Here is a 19,952-nt window from a genome sequence, read left to right on the forward strand (position 1 = left end):
GATAGCATTAGAATATAAAGTAGCAAGTGCTTTGCAGCTCTGGGACTTCTAGCACTGCACTGCAGAGTTAAATGTACTTTCAAAATAAAGTTCCTCTCAGTAATACTTCATACTCTTACAGTACTTTTAATCTCCAAATACAGCTTTCCTCCAGCTTTACACAATGCAGCCACACCTGAGGTAGAGCACAGCAACTGTTTGCAGTGCATAACAGAAAGAAAGCAGCTTCTGCTAGTACAACTACAGGGTCGCAGGTTCATGCTAGGCACTGGCACAGCCCAGTGCAGCTGAGGACAGCATACCAAAATGTGCCTATGTCAGAGGTCCAGAAAGCTAGGCTGGGTACTGTTACTGAAGGATGGAGGGATGTGGTGCTAGCTACTGGCAACCAGGGTCTCCCAGCAGTTGCCACGCTTACCATTTCTTTCATTCTCTTTTCTCTTGCTCTCCCCACCGCGCTGCTACTCCCCCTCCCCTTCCTATGACTGTAGTGGAGGGATTCAAACTGAACTTTGCAAAGAATTGTCAGTCCTGCTCCACAGGTCATTTTGACAGGTCACAGAGATGTGAAAAATTTCAAAACTTCCACAGTAAGATGTTGTAAAAATGACTTTTCCCCTCTCCATTTTTCTTTTTTCTATGGCAGTTAAAAGTTCTGGAGAGAGGGATATTTCAATCCTACAAAATATAAAAATATTGGTCCAAAATGTACCTAGACCACAGCAACAGTAGGTTTGGAATAAACAAAGCCCTATGCAATCTCTATTACATGTAAATGGTTACAATACTGCTTTACTATTTGGGTAATATATTCCTTTTTCCTGGTTAAGGGCTCTTCTAAAGACTGGTTTAATTAGAGAAGACAGCATTAAATATTTATGCCATCAGAGCTGAGATAAGAGGCTTCTGCCACCTCTTGTTGAAGTTAGCCTGCTTTGCTTGCTATCCGGGCTTACCTGGCCTTCAGGTCAGATCAAAAAGCAAGCAAGACTGTCTGGGGAGCCAGAACTCTTGTGAAAGGAACATGTGACTTTCAGGCCTTGCTTCAAGGGTCTTTTTCCTGAAAACAGCACACAACTAGCTTCTGAAGTGGCTCTCAAAGAAGAAAAGGTGCTCAGATAAACATCCTAGTGACCCGACTTAAAGTTACACCAGTTCTAATACAATAAGTTTGATACCTAAAGCAGTTCCTTGGAGGAAAACAATGACTGGTAAAGAAAAAAAAATATCCCTCTGAATACCTTCTTGCGCCTTGTAGAATATGCAAGTGAGTCTGGAGAAATGAGGGGGGGAAAGAAGGTGGGGGAAGGAATCTGAGTCAGATCTGGTGATCTTTGAAACCATAAGTCATAGGAAAATAGAGAAAACTCAGGGCAGATCAATTGGTGGGTTTCTACACTGGGTCTAAGTAAAACAGAGATGCTCAAGTGATCAAGGCAAGGGTTTACATGTAACCATCTGTCAGCTGGAAAAGTAAATGTGGAGGAACAGAAGGAATTTCCACGGGGATTGCTTCATGACCAGCTGATGAAAGACAGTCACAGATTACAGACAAAGAGCCAAGGATGCTCCTGCTGCAAAGACCAGTGGGGATGGGGCAGAAGGAATCAAGCCTGGCAGAAAGGGCTGAGCACGGTGACGAAGACAATCTGTGTTCAGAAAGGGGAAAAGAACTGAGTGGCTGTGTCACTCTTCTACCAGTTCCAGCTTCACAGGTGATGACAACCCACCATCTTTCAAGGGACCCGCAACCATAAGACACAATTCTGCAGCAACTTCTCTACTAACTTGGATAGGAGACAGTCCTCCCCTTTTCCTGAATCTGTTTGCCCGTCGTGCATACCACAGAGACTATATATACTAAAGGACGGGCAGAGATAGCATGTGTGTGGTGAGACATTGCCCTTCCTGAGCTCCCACAGAAGAGTCTTCTCCTTGGCCAAGCAGTGAGGAGCGGCGGCACCTCATGGCCCCAGCAGGGAACCAGCAGGTGCTCCCTACAGCTGCTCGAGTGGAAATCCCAGCAACATAAATACATGAAGTCAGAACTTGCATCGCTGTGCCTCCTTCTGTCCTTTTTCCAAACTGGTCTTTTGAGAGAAGAGAAGCAGCTGCCTTGGAAGCAGCTGCCTTGGAAACAGCCGCAATCCCAAGGCACCAGGGACATGTCCACTCCGGTGCGGGCTTCGCAGCCATTCAGGCTTTCTGCCAGTAGAAGGGTAGCAGAGTTGCCTCTGAAAGGAACCGAAATACTTGCTCTTCACTGACATCTGTTGACTGCATTGTTTTAACCACAAAGCTCTGCACAAGAATTAGGCATTCATTTTTGCAGGATGCTCAAAAACAGCACTCTAAAGGGAATCAGACACAGGTCTGGGGGGAGCAAGTCTGTGTCTGGGTACTTAGGGACAGGCCTGATGCACAGCCTGCTTATGAACTCTCATTTCTGACTGCCTGTGTCTGCAAGACTTTACCCAGGAATGACCAATCCGCACCACTGAGAATCTACCAGCAGCCACAGTAGAGACAGGACAATGGGGCAGATGATGGCACTCCCATATAAACAAATATAAATGCTGAGGAGAAATAAAATCAGATTTTCCTTTTCTGCCTGCAGGACCTTTCACTAAAACAAAGGATAAAAGTGGATTGTTGTACTCTGTCATTTGTGACCTTGGTAAACTACTTAGACCTAACCCAACAGTCAGACAGGTATCACTGTGCTGCAAAAACTGGTTAGTTGCCTAGCTACTTAAGAAGGAGTAGGAATTAATTAGTTTACAGCATTGCCTACTGGCTAAATTAAGGATTTACCTACATTATAATAATTAAAAAGAAAAGGTACAGCGCGACTCCATTAGCAGGTGAATGAAATGCAGCAGGTGCTAGTTCATGTATCTCTGTGCTAGCCAAACTCAGACACCAATGACAGTACCTTAACTGAAGCAGCCCAGATGTTAGTTCCCCTGCTTCTCAGCAGGGGCATCAGTACAGATGCACTGCAAAGCACAGATCCTGTTAGCTTGTTCTCGACATTGCCATGCACTGCCTGCAGCCTTATCCTGAAAACCCCTGAAATCTCTTGGTTTTCATTATAAATCGAATGTGTGCTTTCTCTAAACAAGTAAGAAACTTGAGGAGATTCACTCTTATGAGCTGCAAGGTGCTCAAAGTCGTTTAGTAAAAACCTAGCAGGGTATGAAGCATGGTGGGAGAACAAAACCAGCCACACTCTTAATGTGGACTGTACAGGTAATAAAACATTGTACAACTACAGCCTTAGGTAGAAGTTACACCCCTGAAGAGACTATATCCACATTTAAGACAAAAATGGCAGTGTTAGCTCAGATATACATCAATTTAGCCCAGAAACTTGTCTGCAAGAGTAGGTGAGCAAACAGGATAAACGTGATATTTTCCTGAATAATTCTCCCAACCTCCAATTACATTTTGTCCAAGAACTTCATGCGCAATTTACCATTAGTGTCTATGAACGACAGATATTGAGTCAGCTTATGTCATGCACTTCTACACAGTTGTGTGTAATTCTGCCTTATTTTCAATGAGCTTTGAGGATTAAAGGATTAATTCCTATCAGTAATAGCAATGCTATGTCCTGCTCTGTGCTGTGTCAGAGCTACACATTGACATTTTAGAATGAGCATTTTAGAATGTATATTCTGAAATAAGGCTAAAAATGCACTTGGGTATTTCCTGTACAAGGAAGAAACCAAGGCTCAGAACCAGAGGAATCCTATCAAGTGTCAGATTCATGGAACACATGGCCAAAGGCCATTTTAAGTATGCTTACAGACATTTATGAAATGTCTATAAGCCATGTCCAGCTATGGAAATTCCTGAGCTGCAAATGTTTTGAGGCCACAGGAAAACTGGAAAGCACTGCCTAATACAACACAATAAATTCATACTCAGGCGTATGCTTTTGGTCTCTGCTAGTTTGTTCAGCAGTCTTTCCCCGTTAGATATCTAACACAACTCCCTGCAGCCCTCCTTCTTCCAAACTGAAGAATTCTTACCTGGTTGTTGCTCACACTGAACCCAATTCCTTCGTCATCCACTTTATCCTCCCCCAAACCGTTCAAGTACTACAACCTCTTTAACGTGCAAGAAACAAAACACAGTGTTCAAGATACATGCAAATCACTGACTTATACAGTGGAATAATTACTTTTATCCTTTTTGTTCTTTTGTATCTTTGTGTTCTTAATTACTAAAATTCAGTTTGCTTTTTAAGTGTTAGCTGTTCTTTACTAACCTAAATGATTTGGTATTATTGCCTCCACATTGCTCACTGCTCATTCCCTATAATGCTTTTTTTTTATAAGCAACTGAAAAAGTCCTTCCATCTGCAAAAAGAAATAATGGCACCCCTTTTAGGGAAGTGGTCTGTAATGCTATGGAGGTGTGGGAGACAGCTATAGAATGGGGCTGCTCTCAACTGTTTCTCTTTCCTCCAGTATCTAGCAGTAGGAAAAGCTCTACTAAAACAGAGCCACATACACAAATGCATCTAGGATCAGCAATGGGGATAGACAAACCTATGTGAGAAAAAGAGAGAAACAAACGTACCAACCAAGGATTTTTAAGACAAGTGCATTAATGACAAGATTTTTCTAACTAACTCATCTATGCAAAAGGTTTCTCCATAATGGTGAATGGTAGTTTTCTTCCACTGGACATACTTTACTATTGCTCTTATAATGCTGACATTTAGGATAATTAATCCTGCTGGATATAAACCAGACTCATTTGGAGTTATTTCTGGAAAAAGGAAATAGTGTTTTAAGAGAATACTAATAGAAAATATAATTAAAAAAAAAAAAAAAACAAACAAAAACCAACAGAACAACCATCTTACATAGGCTCTGGAAAAGATTAACTAATATGTGCTCATGGTTTAAAAGTATTAAGCAGTTTAAATCACCAAGTATTATAAAATCTCTTTAACCTCAAAAGGTTGAGTGATATATAATTCATATTGATTTGAAATGAACTAAGGTCAGAACACGCTGGATTACCCTACAGGAAACAGCACAGAACTGGAGAGAAGCATACACTGAATAGGACAAATATCAGATAAAAATAAATTCATGGATCCAGAAGTAGGCGAAGGGCTAACCACTGCTTGTGCCAAAGTGTTACCAACACTCATATAAAAACATCTCTCCATTTATTTTTGATTCATGCAGAAATTTTGGGTAGAGACACAATGTATACGCAGCACATTCAGCAAGCAGCTGAAACATCAGAAGAGTTATTGATTCAAACAGTAGGCTAAAAACAATACTGCCAGCTCATATTTTTATTACAATCGCACTTACTCATTTTTGCTTTCTCTAACATAAAACGAATGGGAATCACAGTCATCTTGTTTAAAGCAATCTATTCACAGCAAACTCTTGTTGAAATTTAAGTCAGCAAGTTACGGATAATGACACAAGGTGAAGTAATGAAAAACTTGGCCAATTCTATGACATTATCAAACCTGAATTGTTCATTGAGTCTGGACTTCCGACACTTTACCACATAAGTCTATAAAGCTGAATAATCCATCTCCCTGTACCAAAGTCCACAGTTCGGTCTAAAATGTGTCTCTCCTGTTATCAAAGTTCATAGGATTTATCCAGCACAGAACCCTAAAACTTCACTGACAAGAAATACTTAAATGATAAGTTAGAGCTGATTAGTAAACTATTCACCTGTTACTCTTCCTACTGTAGATAGGCAGTAAAAGAAATTCAGTTTAAAATTTTCCTTTGTAAAAGGAAGCAAACACACAGTTAAGCAGAGGGCCATCTGTCAGGTGATATTATAGTGGGAGTGTCTATTTAGCAGAGAAACAAAATAAAATGACAATCCATTATTATTCAACTCAGTAGTAATTACCTGTGTACCTCAGCTATTTTTTATTTTTTAGCATAACCCAAAGCAGAACTTGATTCACTGATAAATACTAGGGTTGAAAACTGATGCTTATTTTTAGAGTCAGTTCTATGAATTTTTACAGATACCAAGCTCTTTAAAGCAAGACACAGTAAAAATTTTATTTTCCATAAATACAAGCATACATATACACCAGCTTTAAATTAACCTGCTAAAAAGTCTGTATATATATATAGTTTTTATAAACCCACAATCAACAACTATGTTTTGGTTGTTTTCTGGTTTTTGTCTTTTGTTTTTAAACAGCATCTAGTTTTCCAGACAATACACGTTAAACGCTAGAGAGCTTTTAACTCAGCAATTATAAAGGCCTTCATAGATAGAAACCGAGTTTAATGTTAGTGTGGAATTTAACCCCAAATTTTACAAAGCATTCAGGTATGTTAATTTAAGCACTTCCATAAACCCCAATATAAACAGATTCAAAGAGACACAATTCCAAATGCCATTTAGTTATTTATGAGCTTGAAATTTAACACACACTTAAGTGTTTTCCTTAACTAATATTAACTGGGGTTACAGTAACTGAGCTTTCTTTTAAAAATACAGGAAGAAGTTTGATAGTTATTTTTCTCCTCATCTCTCCAGCATGTTAAAACTCTTCCTTATGGAGATGAATCCTGCAAAAAAAGCAAGCACACAACTACAATACCATGTTGACATTTGATAAAGGAAATGTAATCCAAATGAGAAAAACTATCAGATTTTTGTTTTTGAAAGTCTGAATTACAGATCTTCAAGTCACATAAAATCATTGATCCCTGAAAAATGTCTGGATTATGAACTAAAGACACATCATTCCTGTAAGACAGGTGTAAAGATTAAGATTAGATTTATGGAACACTACTTTTTGTAGCATTTCTTTAATGGCTTTCTAAAATAATCCTGAATATTATAATTATTATCAGCATACAATCACCCATATCAGCACTTAACTGAAGTCAGACATCAGAAGGAAACATCTCTATAACTCATGGCAATGTAAAACTTGAAGATAAGCCATCCTTTGGGATACAGACTTAATGAGAGGGGAAGAGAAGAAAGGCAGGACTGACCAACTGTGTTAGTCCTTTTTCATTCATTCCTTATTTCCTCTCCTGCTGTTCTCATTTCCCCATTTTCTCTCCTGCTGAACTCATTTCTTCCATTTGCTTCCTTGATGAGTTCACCTTTTCTAACAACAGGAATATGTGTTCTGCAAACTCCCGGACAGCTCCACAGCCACCATTGCTTTTACAAATATAACCAGCAGCTTTCTGAGCGACTACACAAGCATCAGCAGGCACACCACTCATGCCAGCTTTCTTCAGGCATTCCACATCAGACTCTTCATTTCCTATGGAGAAAGATGACAGACAAGGTAAAATATCACAGAGAGGAAAAGCTGAGCAAACTCACTATCTCATTGTGTACATATAAAAAAAAAAAAAACAAAAAACAAAACCAACAAACTTTGTATTCATGACACAATTTTCATCTGAGCAGCTCAACAGCGGTTTGCACATGTGAGTTCTTGGAAAATCTTGGTGACATATGTCAATGCTGATCACACTTCACACAATCTTCAGGTAAGAGAATGGTACTTTTAAGAGCAGTAAAATTATCTGAGAAGCTGAATAAGCATTTGCAAATGGTACACTTAAGCTGTTACTGAAATATAGTTTTGTACAGAATCATATGGCTCTCAATTTTAATTCTATTCGTTTCCATTTCAGAATATAATCTATACAACGTCCACCTGAAATGAACTACAGCTCAAAATTGTGGGCAGTAGCTGCAAGCTTGTATAATACCAAAAACTTTCCTAAATCTCATTGTAAAATAAATACATCTCTTTCCTGTATCTCATTATAAATCTCCTTTTAGTGATCCTGCCCATCTACTCTGCTCTCCTGAGACCTCACTTGGAGTATTGTGTACAGTTCTGGTGTCTTCAACACAAAAAGGACATGGAACTGTTGGAACAAGTCCAGAGGAGGCCACGAGGATGATCAGGGGACTGGAGCACCTCCCGTATGAAGATAGGCTGAGAAAGTTGGGGCTGTTCAGCCTGGAGAAGAGAAGGCAGTGTGGAGACCTCGTAGCAGCCTTCCAGTGTCTGAAGGGGGCCTATAGGGATGCTGGGGAGCAACTCTTCATTAGGGACTGTAGTGACAGGACAAGGGGTAACGGGTTAAAATTTAAACAGGGGAAGTTTAGATAGGATATAAGGGAGAAGTTCTTTACTGTGAGCGTAGTGAGGCGCTGGAATGGTTATTGCCCAGGGAAGTTGCGAATGCTCCATCCCTGGCAGTGTTCAAGACCATGTTGGACAGAGCCTCGGGTGACATGGTTTGGCATGAGGTGTCCCTGCCCATTGCAGGGGGGTTGGAATCAGATGATCTTAAGGTGCTTTCCAACCCTAACTATTCTATGATTCTACAAGAACAGCCAATACCTCCTTAACAAATTAGACACTGACTCATCAATGCCTTTAATAATCAGATTGTACCCTAACAAGCCTAAAAATACATAACTGCCTTTGGTGATCGGGTGCTATAATTTACATGTCAATCATATTAAGTTCAGCATATTAACAAAGAGCAAAGCAATCTGAAGCTGAGCAGCACTGTGAAGTTTTTATTTCCGTATACCATATAAAATTTTACTATCAAAAAAAAGGAACTGACCTAAGTAAGAGACTTCTTTCCAGCTTAAACCCATGTCTTTTTGCCATTCCTCTAGGACTTCGAATTTATTTGTTGCACTAACTTTTGCTATACACCCCAACTGCATGGCTGACAGTGTCTTTGAACAATCTCTGTCAGAGATAAGTCGAACCTATTAAAATAAAGTCAAGTTAGAATAAACTCTATATAAAAAGAAATAAAACATATAAGATTATTTATTAAGAAAACAGAAGTTTTTTTCTCATAAAAGCTCTCTCAGATACCAGAAAAGCACTGAATAACTGGTTTCTTAAATCAAAACTCCTATCAGATGTGATTAGCATTCAAAACCAACACTAGAGTCCTGAAGTTACTTTGGGAAAGTGAAACACCATTCTGCAGGCTTCCCTGAGGTTCAAAAATATAAATTTGCTTGTCTTTTTAAATGCAACACGTACTGAATAAAATACTGGGTATCACAGTAGAGTGGCATGCTGACTATTTAGTGCAATAGCATCTAGTTAAGCTACAGTGTGGAATATGAGAATTACCAAGGAAGATTTCTGTAATACTTGCAGAAGTAGAATATTACAAAGTATTTTCTATGACTCCTTTACCTAATAACATAATTTTATTTACCGCAGGACTTCAGAACATCAACAGAACACCAAACAAACTGATGCAGCACAGCAGATAAAATCTCCTGCAGTTCATTCCAAATCTGACGTTTTGGAAATGATGTACAAGGTAAGCTAAACCCAGAAGACTTTTGCTGCAAGATTTTTAAAAAATTCAGACAGCACCCCTCCAAGTTTTCTGTTTAAGCTGTGGACAAGCTTAAATTCCCCAACTGCTTTTAAATACTAAGAAATACTTGGACTTTTTAAGTACAGAATGAACAGAAGTGGTACACAAAGCAGTAGATCAGCAACATATACCAGAAACACATAAAGTGTGGCACAAAACCCAGGAGATTTTTAAGGAAAGACTCCAAGTCACAGCAAGTATGGAAATGGGTCCTAGATGCAACAAATCAATGATTACAAGCTTCCTTCCCCTTTTGCCTCACAGAAAATGAAGCTGAGGGAGTTTTGAAAAATCATCTACTCCATTTTACTGCCCCAACACAGCAACAGCTGCAAAGTATGTCATGAATGTCTCATCTAACCTGTTCTGAAAGAATCCTACAATGGAGACTCCAAAAATGTATCTGGAGAAGTCTACTTGGGGTAAAGTTATTATCTTATCCCATGCCTATCTTTACCTGCAAGAGAACTGGGTTAAGGCTCTTTGAAGGTAACCTAAATCTTTACTTAGTTCTTACCCCCCAAAAATTCTTCCAGCTGTACCAAAGGCAGCAGCACAGACAGAAAATAGGCAGGAGGCTACATAAATCCAAGCAAAGATTTAGATCAGTAGAACTGAATAGTAGTTATAAAAATAGTGAAAGTAGGCATGTTACGATCTGGGTTGTTTCCATTTTTCATTCACACTGAATTCTTACAATTTCAAAGAATGTAAGTTATGGTTAAAACAACTATGAAGATGAAAGTGTTCGGGGTTTGATTTCCCCTCTCTGCAACAATCGTGGTGATCTAGGATGAACCAATTGATTTGTCTGGGTATTTCTTCCTCTCTATAGTAAGAGGTAACAACATATCCCTGCTTAGTAAAGCTGACTTCTCATTAGTGAGTGTCTAGACTATACAGAACAACAAGATCAGTGCTAGCAAAACACTATAAAGACTTCTTCACACATTCTTCCAGGACAAAAAGATGCTATAGCTACTGTGAATGAGATTGAAAACTTTGTCAAAACATTTTAATTTTCCAATATGGAATCCAAGAACAACATTTGTCCCAACCCTGAACCAATGTACTATGCTGCTTGATCACAACTACTTTGAAGAAACTTCAACTTACGTGCTGCAGGGTTTTAGAATCTTTCAATGTTCAGTTTACAACAGGCATAAAGCCTCACGCTTCAGAACACCACATACCTGGATTCCTCTTTTCTTTAATAGGTCGATACCAATAATGTCTCTATAATCGTAGCAGACCATTTCCTTCCGATCTTCTGTCACATAAATGCGACCATTTGTCAGGCATCCATCAATACTGCAAACCAATAGCTTCACCTCTTTTAATGGCTCTTTGCCAAAATATCCAAAGCTAGATAAAGAAGTTGCTTTTTAGGAGGGAAGTTTCTGCGCACTCCAAACCTCAAATATTTAAAATACAAATGTGATCTTCAGATAATCAACTTTGAAATTCATTGTTTTTCTAATGTCTTTTCTTACCATCGTCCCTCTCCAACTATATTCTCCCTCTTCAAAGAAAAAAACAGAATAATCCAAAGACAGCTCAGTTATGGTGTCTATTTAAAAATTAGGATGAGATTTATTTCCTTAGCATAACCTCTTATATTGTGTAGCATTTATGTGGGGCAAAACCAAAATGGAGCAAAGGATGAAAAAGGCACAGAAACACTCCTTTCCCACCAATTATCTCCTTAGAGAAGTGCAGAGTAGCTGCAAACAAAAGGCAACTGACAAGATGTAGTCAGCTCATGCCTTAGACGCAAATACTCTTCAGTCACGTGCATCAGTAAACTTGCTCCAGACCATGGAAGCCTAGGACAACTCAGCTGGAAAGGCCAGAGATGATGCTAACACAGTGCTATAGTACAGTGAGGCTTACAATTTCCCCCAGGCTGGGCTTTCAAAAAAACAACCAACAAACAAACAAACAAAACCCAAACCCAAACATATAGCAAAGGTAATTTAGATGATTTAAACAGATATAAGAAAAAATGCATAGAAAGCAAGTTGTCCAATTATCTCTGATTACCTATATTACATACATTATGAATTCACATGAGCACACTCTGAAACTATCAGAGATACCAAAGAAATAAAGGAATAAAAAGTAGTTTTACCTCAATACTCTCTGCTCTGCAATAGGCCAATCAATGTCTATATCAATATCCACACTGTGCTCTGCACGCATTTCATAGTAGGCCATTTTGCCACCCTAAATAAAACAGAACCCTTTAAAATGTTCTGCTTGGCTTAATACAAGATTAAGAAACTCGTACAATTTAGCACCATATAATGAAAGCTAAGTATCTGGCTAAACATTGGTCACAACAGCTTGTATATGTGAACCATCAATAATTATGTTTTTGCCAGTGGCACAGAACCAAGCATGTGAAGGAACTTCAGGTTATTTTTATTTTACCACTACAGAAAGTGTGCAAGAAAGCTGTTATGCATTGTAGTCATTACATCACACCGATTTTACCAGGTCTTTTACTACAATAAAACAGAAATGCCTTTAGGACTTAAGAGTATGTTTATTTTTCTTTGCTGTCTACACAAACAATGCCAATTGGAAAAATATCCACCACATCCCAATGTACATGAAAAGAACCAAAAGCCCTAATCCTCTGAGAGTTAGTGGCGCAATCTGCATAAAATGTAGAATTCAACACAATTGTACTACCCAGATCAATGCTTGCAAGTCTACACAGCGCTAGCTGGTACTGCATGGGTCTTTACAAACTACAGACCTAAAGCTAGCATCTCTGCATTAGTGACATATCTGGAAAAGGGTGAAGCAAGAACCTGGTATTCTCGACACACCTAGTAAGGTATTCCTGTTAGAAATACAGAAATATTTACACTGGACTTTTTTTGCAGTTCTGCTAACAAATACTGGAAATGACCTGTAAGATGGAGAACTTGTCTTGCATGAGAAAATGAAGAGATTATACTTGTAGACAAATAAACAAATAGTGAAAGCTGAAGTAAATGCATTTGTTCTGCATTACTACATTGGGATGTAAACATCAGGAAAGGGAAAAAGACTGTTTAAGTTACAGCGTTAAATGGCCTAAGACTAAACTGGCCAAGAATACAGGTTTATAGATTAAATGAGAAGCCTATAGAAGCATGAAGTTTCGCACCCTTAGTAACACTAAAATGAATTGCAAGATGTGTGCTTGCATCCTGGTGAACTGATGCGAAACTCAGTACTGTACTGTTTAAGCTTATAGCTATATACTGCTCAGTATTATTTGTATAAATCCGATTCCTGTGGAGGATGCTGTTACTGGAACTGCAGCTAGCCCTGTTAAGTTTCAAATAATAAGTAAACTGTCCTTAACTTAACGTGCTGTTACTTCATACTGACTGCATCAGAAACAGAAGTACATTCATGAATTTAGAACCCCCTACAACAACAGTAAAAGGTGTATTATTCTAAAGAGCATGAAAACCAGAAGCACTAACCTGCAAGTAGCCCTTCTCAATCAACTGTCTCCTGGCAAAATAAAATGAACCATTTTCATACAGTTCCCCGGGCCAATCTTGCCTTCGGTATCGTTTTGCTGGATTCAGGTTCTGTGGTTCTGTCATTTTGTTTTCTGTTAACAAAGAAAAATTACAAAATAAATTTTCTAGCATCTCTGTTCAGCGTTGTCGTGGTTTAACCCACAGACAGACAGCTTGTTACCCACTCCCCCCCTACTTGCCCTCCCCCTACTCCTGGGGGAACGGAGAGGAGAATCAAAAAGAAATGCAACTCCCACGGGTTGAGATAAGAACAGTTTAGTAACTAAGGTATAACACAAATCACTACTGCTACCACCAATAATAGTAATGATAAAGGAAATAACAAGGGAAGAGAATACAACACCTCATCACCAGCCGACCGATAACTCGCCCCCCCCAGCCTGACCAAGCACCGACCGATACCTCCTCCAACCCTGCCGTCCACCTAGTCCTTCCGGCTAACTCCCAGTTACATCCTGGGCATGACGTGCTGTGGTATGGAATACCTCTTTGGTCAGTTTGGGTCAGGTGTCCTGTCTCTGCTTCCTCCCGGCTCCCCTCCTCCCTGGCAGAGCATGAGGCCCACAAAGTCCTTGGCCAAACCAAAACAAGCGTCAATGAACTTTCTTTAAATAGTTTTCTATTGAAAAATGAAGGACACAATGCAATCACCAACTTCTTTCATTATGGCCTCTCATTGTTTAGCTTTATAAAGGGTCATTGAGTTGCCTCTCTTTCTTGGAGCTGTGGATAACAAACCAGAGGACTACCCTGCGGTTCTAGGAGGGGAAAGAAAAATCTTTCATTCCAACTTTTAAAAACAACAAAGGAAAACAATAACAAAAAAACAACCACAAAAAAACCCTGAGAGGTCACCAGCTCCAAAACTGGCCACTGTCAGAAACACTCTTCTAAAGAGTCAAAAACCCCAATTCAACTACCTATGCCTAAAACCAGGAATGCCCTGAATGAACTCCAAGAGCTGAGGGGACTAACCTGAAACCCTGAAAAGCATACAAGAAGAAATTTTGCCTATGAAAACATCTTAGCACTTCCCAAAAATATTTCCTGTTTAAGGACACACATTATGTTAACTTCTCATAACTGGTTTAATCAGTGCCCACAACGAATAAACAAGTGACTTTGAACAAACATGATCCCGTAAGATCCCATATTGTTATCAAAGCCAGTAGTGCACGCAGCAGAAACTGAACCAGGAACCAGACTTCTGCCCTTATGCCACTCAAATTCACACACACACACACACTGTCCTGGGTTTAGCAGTGGCAGTCATTTTTCTCTTTCTTGGTAGCTGGTGCAGTGCTGTGTTTGGACTTTCAGCTGGGAACAGAGCTGAAAAACAATGGTGTTTTGGTTTGGCCAAGGACTTTGTGGGCCTCATGCTCTGCCAGGGAGGAGGGGAGCCGGGAGAAAGCAGAGACAGGACACCTGACCCAAACTGACCAAAGAGGTATTCCATACCACAGCACGTCATGCCCAGGATGTAACTGGGAGTTAGCCGGAAGGGCTAGGTGGACTGCAGGGTTGGAGGAGGTATCGGTCGGTGCTTGGTCGGGCTGGGGGGGCGAGTTATCGGTCGCCTGGTGATGGGGTGTTGTATTCTCTTCCCTTGTTACTTCCTTTATCATTACTATTATTGGTGGTAGCAGTAGTGATTTGTGTTATACCTTAGTTACTAAACTGTTCTTATCTCAACCCGTGGGAGTTGCATTCTTTCTGATTCTCCTCTCCATCCCTCCGAGAGTAGGGGGAGGGCAAGAAGAGGGGGGAGTGAGTTAACAAGCTGTTTGGTTGGATTAAACCACGACACACACACACACACACACACACACACACACACACACACAAAGCAGCTGAAATTCACCAGGTCTCATGATCTAGGAACTATAAAAAAGTTAAGAGGGCATTCTCAAACACCCAAAACATCCTGAGGCTTTAGTATATATACACATACCTTGTCCTTCATAAATACACTAGAGCTGTGTGCTCAATGAAGTAAAACACTTCCAGAGAGACACCTTTCTCTTTCAGAATGCATCAATATTAAACCTTCATGCAGAAGGAACAACAGAAAGACACAGGAAAAGATAAAAAATTCTTTTAACATAATCAGTATTTTAAAGCCATCTGAACAAAGACTAAAAAATAAATATAAAAAAAGAGTACAATACTAAACTGTATGATGCTTTGTAAGCTCAAAAAAAATTTCATCTGAAGCAATTTGTATTGCAACAGAATAATTCTAATGTCCAAGTAACACATTCATTTTTAAAAAATAACGATGTGACAGTATCTGAATCAACTATTTTTGAAAAAGCAGCAAACATTTCTACTTCACTCACAGCAACAAAACTGATACAGATAATGTGCAGAATAGTTCTTTGTATAAGGACAAAAGGTACTTTTATAGCTACAAGGTACAATCTTTATTTGCAAGTAGAGTTCAGCCTTTAGTCATCTAGGCAGCTGTAGCTGAGAGGCATATTTTCACTGGGAAAAACAGTCACATCCTTCTGTATGAGCTAATTAACACGAGCTCTGTCCTCATGACTCAAAGGCAGTCTGCAATTTTACATATGTCAACAGCCAAATTAGCAGCCTGAAACACACCCTAAGTCTCCAGGCTAAGAGGCTGCCATCCCATCTTCCCTAAGACTTTACCCCACATTATTTGTCATTTGTTAGCTACTGCAGAGTAAGAACACTCTCCTAGTGAAGACAGGAACTCAGTGTCATGTCTACAAGCACATGAGTACCCACTAAGCAGAAGTTTACATGTAAAGTTTTTGGGAGCTATTTTGAGCCTAGGCAAGATAATAACATTTTAATTTTCAATACCTTAGCAATTCTACAGAACAGTTACAGAAAGGCTGAGCAACGATCAGTAATATCAAACAGCACTACTTAGAAGGAATTTCTAAGCCATTCTATATCTCCCACCTTTTATATTAGGAAGGATATCACTTCCTAATGTAAATATTACTGGCATGAAAAAAAAAATTGAAAAAAAAAAAAAAATTAAGTGCAATCAGAAACACCTAAGTATTACCTCCTTTTTTTACCTCGCTCCATCTGAACTGATGTCGTCTCACAACGGAGAAGACAGAATCAAACCCCTCCTTCTGGATCATATCCGCCACTTTTATAAGATCACTTGGATGTAAACAGGGAGATGTTGCTTGAATATTTCCTACAATATCAACCTCTAAAGAAAGAGAAAAAAATGCTTATGAAACAACATTCTTAATTGGTATGAGTAGATCACACACACACACACACAAGGAGAATCTTTAGCTTTTATTTACTAAAGGCTTTACTTATTTTTCTAAGTAATAAGTAGTTTTACTTATGTTTCTGAACAGTAAGTGCATCTTCACTCTGGGGATACAACATAAAAGGTCAGCATATTTCATTACTGATTTACCATGATGATGATTAAGAAACTCTCTGATAGCTTCTAGAGAAGTTGAGGAGTCTTGAGAAACTTCAGGGCTTCTTCGATGAACTTGAGCACCAAACTGCTTTGCAACCTTCTCAATTTCATCATGGTCCGTAGAAACCCATATACTGTTGGCAGACAGTGACAGAAATGAATATAAAGAATAAATCCCAGCACTGTTGACTTGCCCACCATAATCTAACCTGAATGACACTCTGGCTTATGTATGCACTACACCTTGCAATGAAAGGAACTAGCTCTTTTATTTGCATTAGTAAGACTATAAAGCAACTTTTAACAATAATTATAAAACATACAGATTCACATTCACCAGACTGTAAAAATCTCAAGATTGGGCTGCATTTCAATTTAATACTATAGGGTGCTTGATCTAGCTTCCATGTAGGAATCTTAAGCAATATAAAATTCAGAAGTGTTACCAGAAAAATCCAGTGTCAGCACACCACAAGTTGTTAGGCATGCTAACAGATCAATGAATTGTGAATGGATTGAATGAGGCATTCAAAATCATCTAAGAGTTCAGAAACAAGGCTGACAAGAGCTGCCACACAGACAGAAGATGAACTTACCTGCAAGTGTTTTAAAATGTGTTAATTAGGCTCAATACAATCCCAGAGAAAGAGCTGTTCAAGTTACAACCACATGTTTTGGCACAGAAAACCTTCAGTACTGGTAAAACAAGACTGTGATCGTTCAGGGTTAATAAACATTTACAAAAGGAAGGGCCAAGTCTGAATATTATGTGATGATAAACACTGGCTGAGCACTGTGAAGCCATTACTGCCATCACTGTGACAAAAAAGCGTGTGAGATATAAAAACAAAAACAAAAAAAAAGAAAAATAGCCCTTCTCTCAGCAACACTGGCATTCTCAATGCATTCTACATGGCAAATAGTGCTTTAGTTAAGTATTTTTCACGCAAAGACATCATGGGATCATCAGAATAAAAATATGTATGACAGTAACAGCAATGTGAAGTCACACCCAGCTGAGCAAATGCGGAAGAGGTATTCTCCATAAACTTCTTCAGGCTGGTTAGCTTAAACACACACTCCCCAGTCAACTAACAGTTTTGCTGTGTAACACGTATCCCATCAACACAGCTGTTTCAAAGGTGACTAGCAAAACCTAATATTCCATCTAATGCACTTGTTATGCCTCAAGAGTTAGGCTGCACAACCCTAAGTGGCTTTCTGTTGGGAAAACTGAAGTGCTAGATAGAAAATGAGAAGGTTGCTCAAACCACCATAGGTCATTAAGCAATACAGATTCACAAGCATTAAATAATTACCAATTATTAAAAAATTCCAGGTCAGAAATGGTTTTGACTGCTTTATTAAAAATAAACCAACTCAACTTCCTCAACTTTTGAGATACAATTTTAAAGGTTTTCCAGAATAGATAATGGTACAGCAGTTATGGGACACAGAAGGCTCATGCTTGCTTCTAGCTCTGAATCTTGCTGGGCTACACTGCTACTTGACTACATCAAGTCCCTGCTTTGATGTAATGGAGTAGGTTTGCATGCTACATACCAAGTGCATCCTAACCACACACATAATTATTAGTATGTGGGTAGAAGACTTCCAGTTTTGTTCCAGCAGAAAAAAGAAATCTCTAATGCCCATATTGTTACCACTAATACTGTATCTATCTAGCTCTAATCATTGCTACCAAAATTTCCTGCACTTTGCCACAAACTAAGCTTCTGTTCTGTGTCACATGGGCACACATGGTTATTTCCTTCCATTTGACATTTAAAAGATTGCCTCTAATGTGCTGTGTACAGCTGTGGGCTTCTTGATACAACAAGAAAAAACTGGAGCAAGCCGAGCAGAGAGCCAGCATGATGACTGGGACCTCAGAGCACATGCATACCAGGAGATGCTGAAAGACCTGTCTTGATTCAGACTTATGAAAGTGAGGGAGTGACTTTATTGCCATCTTCAAGTACCTGGTGAGCACGTGGAAAGAAAACAGAGACACTTCTCCTGGATGAGCACAGTAATAGACACAGACACATACTGCAAGAACAGAAGGACCAGTTTAACTGGTTCCATTATGGGTTGTCCCTCAATGGAACCAGTGCCCAGAATGGCTGCGGAGTCTTGGAGATACTCAACCTGAGCTGCATGTGGCCCCAAGCAATCTTAATGAGCCTAGCTTTGCACAGTGGGCCACTGGAGTCAGCCTGCAATCCAGTGAATCATGTTACCTACAGCCTGGCAGTTTTGTTTAATGCAGCCATCTTTAAGAAATAAAACCATAATAAAATCATAGACTGGTTAGGGTTGGAAAAGGACCTTAAAGATCACCTAGTTCCAATCCCCCTGCCACAGGCTGGGACACCTTTCACTAGACCAGGTTGCTCAAAGCCCCGTTCAACACTTACTGACAAACATCCTCAATCAGTGGCTCCCAACCACGAATCAGAACAACGTTAATTTCAAAGTACTGCACTGCACGACTAATTCCTTCCTTCCTTCCTTCGCAGCTCGCCCTAACCAGGAAGGGATGGCAGAGTTCCCGTCAGGGTGCAGCCTGCTTGCCTTGCCCTACCCGATCCTTAACGCAAGGCCGCGTTAGCCGCCCACCTCTGCCTTCAGTGAGGGACTCCTACTACACACCCGCCTCATTCACCGAGCCTAAAGACGTCCCGGTGTGGGACCACCCGCCCCACGACAGGCGCTCCAAAGCCTGTCAGAGAGAAGACAGCACGGAAGGGAAGGCTGCCCTAGAAGCCCGCTGCGGACAGAGACCGCTCCCCCGACCCCTCGGAGCACCGCAATCCCTCGGAATCCGCCAACCGGCAAAACCTACCCACCCCCTGATGAGCCCGGGACAGCGGGGAGCGGGACGGCGCCTGCGCACCTGTGGAAAACGCCTGAGTCGGCGGCGGCCCGCAGCACCCAGCCCACGAGCGGCACCCCCGCCAGCAGCTTGATATTCTTCAGCGGGATGCCCTTACTGCCGCCGCGCGCTAGCACCAGCGCGGCCAGGTGGGAGCACGACCGCCCCTGGCCTGCCGCCGCGCCACAATCCATTGCCCAGCACGGCCCCGCTGCCCCCTGTGCACGCTGGGAAGTGTAGTCCTGCGCCGGGGACGGACGGCCCAGCCCGGCCTGTCCGCGCGTGCGTGCTGGGAGCGCGGGGTGGGGGAAGGCGCTGTGGTGGGTGTCCGGGAGTCACGGGGTCAGCCGGGTTGAAAAAGGCCTTTAAGGTCATCAAGTCCTACTGTGACCCCAAGGTGTGCTGAGGCCACCGATAAACTGTGTCACTAAGGCCCTCATCTAAGTGGGTTTTGAACACCTCCAGGGATGATGATTCCATTGCTGCACTGAGCAGCCTGTTGGTGAAGAAATTTTTCTTAATATCCAAGCTGAACCTTGGTGCAGATTGAGGCCATTTCTTCCTGCCCTGTCACTTGTTACTTGGAATAAGAGACTGACACCCACCTCTCTACAACCTCCTTTCAGGTAGCGGTAGAGAGCAGTAAGGTCTCCTCTGAGCCTTCTTCAGACTAA

At 40.6% G+C, this 19,952-nt stretch overlaps 1 protein-coding gene across 2 annotated transcripts; it reads right to left on the reverse strand.

Moving 5' to 3' along the window:
- Positions 1-6,395: 6,395 nt before the first annotated feature.
- CMAS (cytidine monophosphate N-acetylneuraminic acid synthetase) lies at positions 6,396-19,516 on the reverse strand. Of its 2 annotated transcripts, XM_061353622.1 has the most exons (8): positions 19,300-19,516; positions 16,392-16,534; positions 16,017-16,172; positions 12,905-13,038; positions 11,551-11,645; positions 10,613-10,784; positions 8,634-8,784; positions 6,396-7,300 (listed from the first exon to the last, which is right to left on the reverse strand). In XM_061353622.1, exons 1-8 carry the CDS (start codon positions 19,470-19,472, stop codon positions 7,071-7,073), a joined length of 1,254 nt encoding a protein of 417 aa, XP_061209606.1. In that variant the 5' UTR covers positions 19,473-19,516; the 3' UTR covers positions 6,396-7,070. The 2 variants fall into 2 exon arrangements, with proteins under 2 accessions (XP_061209606.1, XP_061209609.1); XM_061353625.1 differs by lacking the exon at positions 16,017-16,172.
- Positions 19,517-19,952: the final 436 nt, after the last annotated feature.

The sequence above is a fragment of the Neopsephotus bourkii genome, unplaced genomic scaffold (assembly GCF_033783945.1).
Source record: "Neopsephotus bourkii isolate Nb327-2 ecotype Australia unplaced genomic scaffold, CSIRO-AGI_Nbou_v1 NB_690, whole genome shotgun sequence".
Lineage (NCBI taxonomy): Eukaryota > Metazoa > Chordata > Aves > Psittaciformes > Psittacidae > Neopsephotus > Neopsephotus bourkii.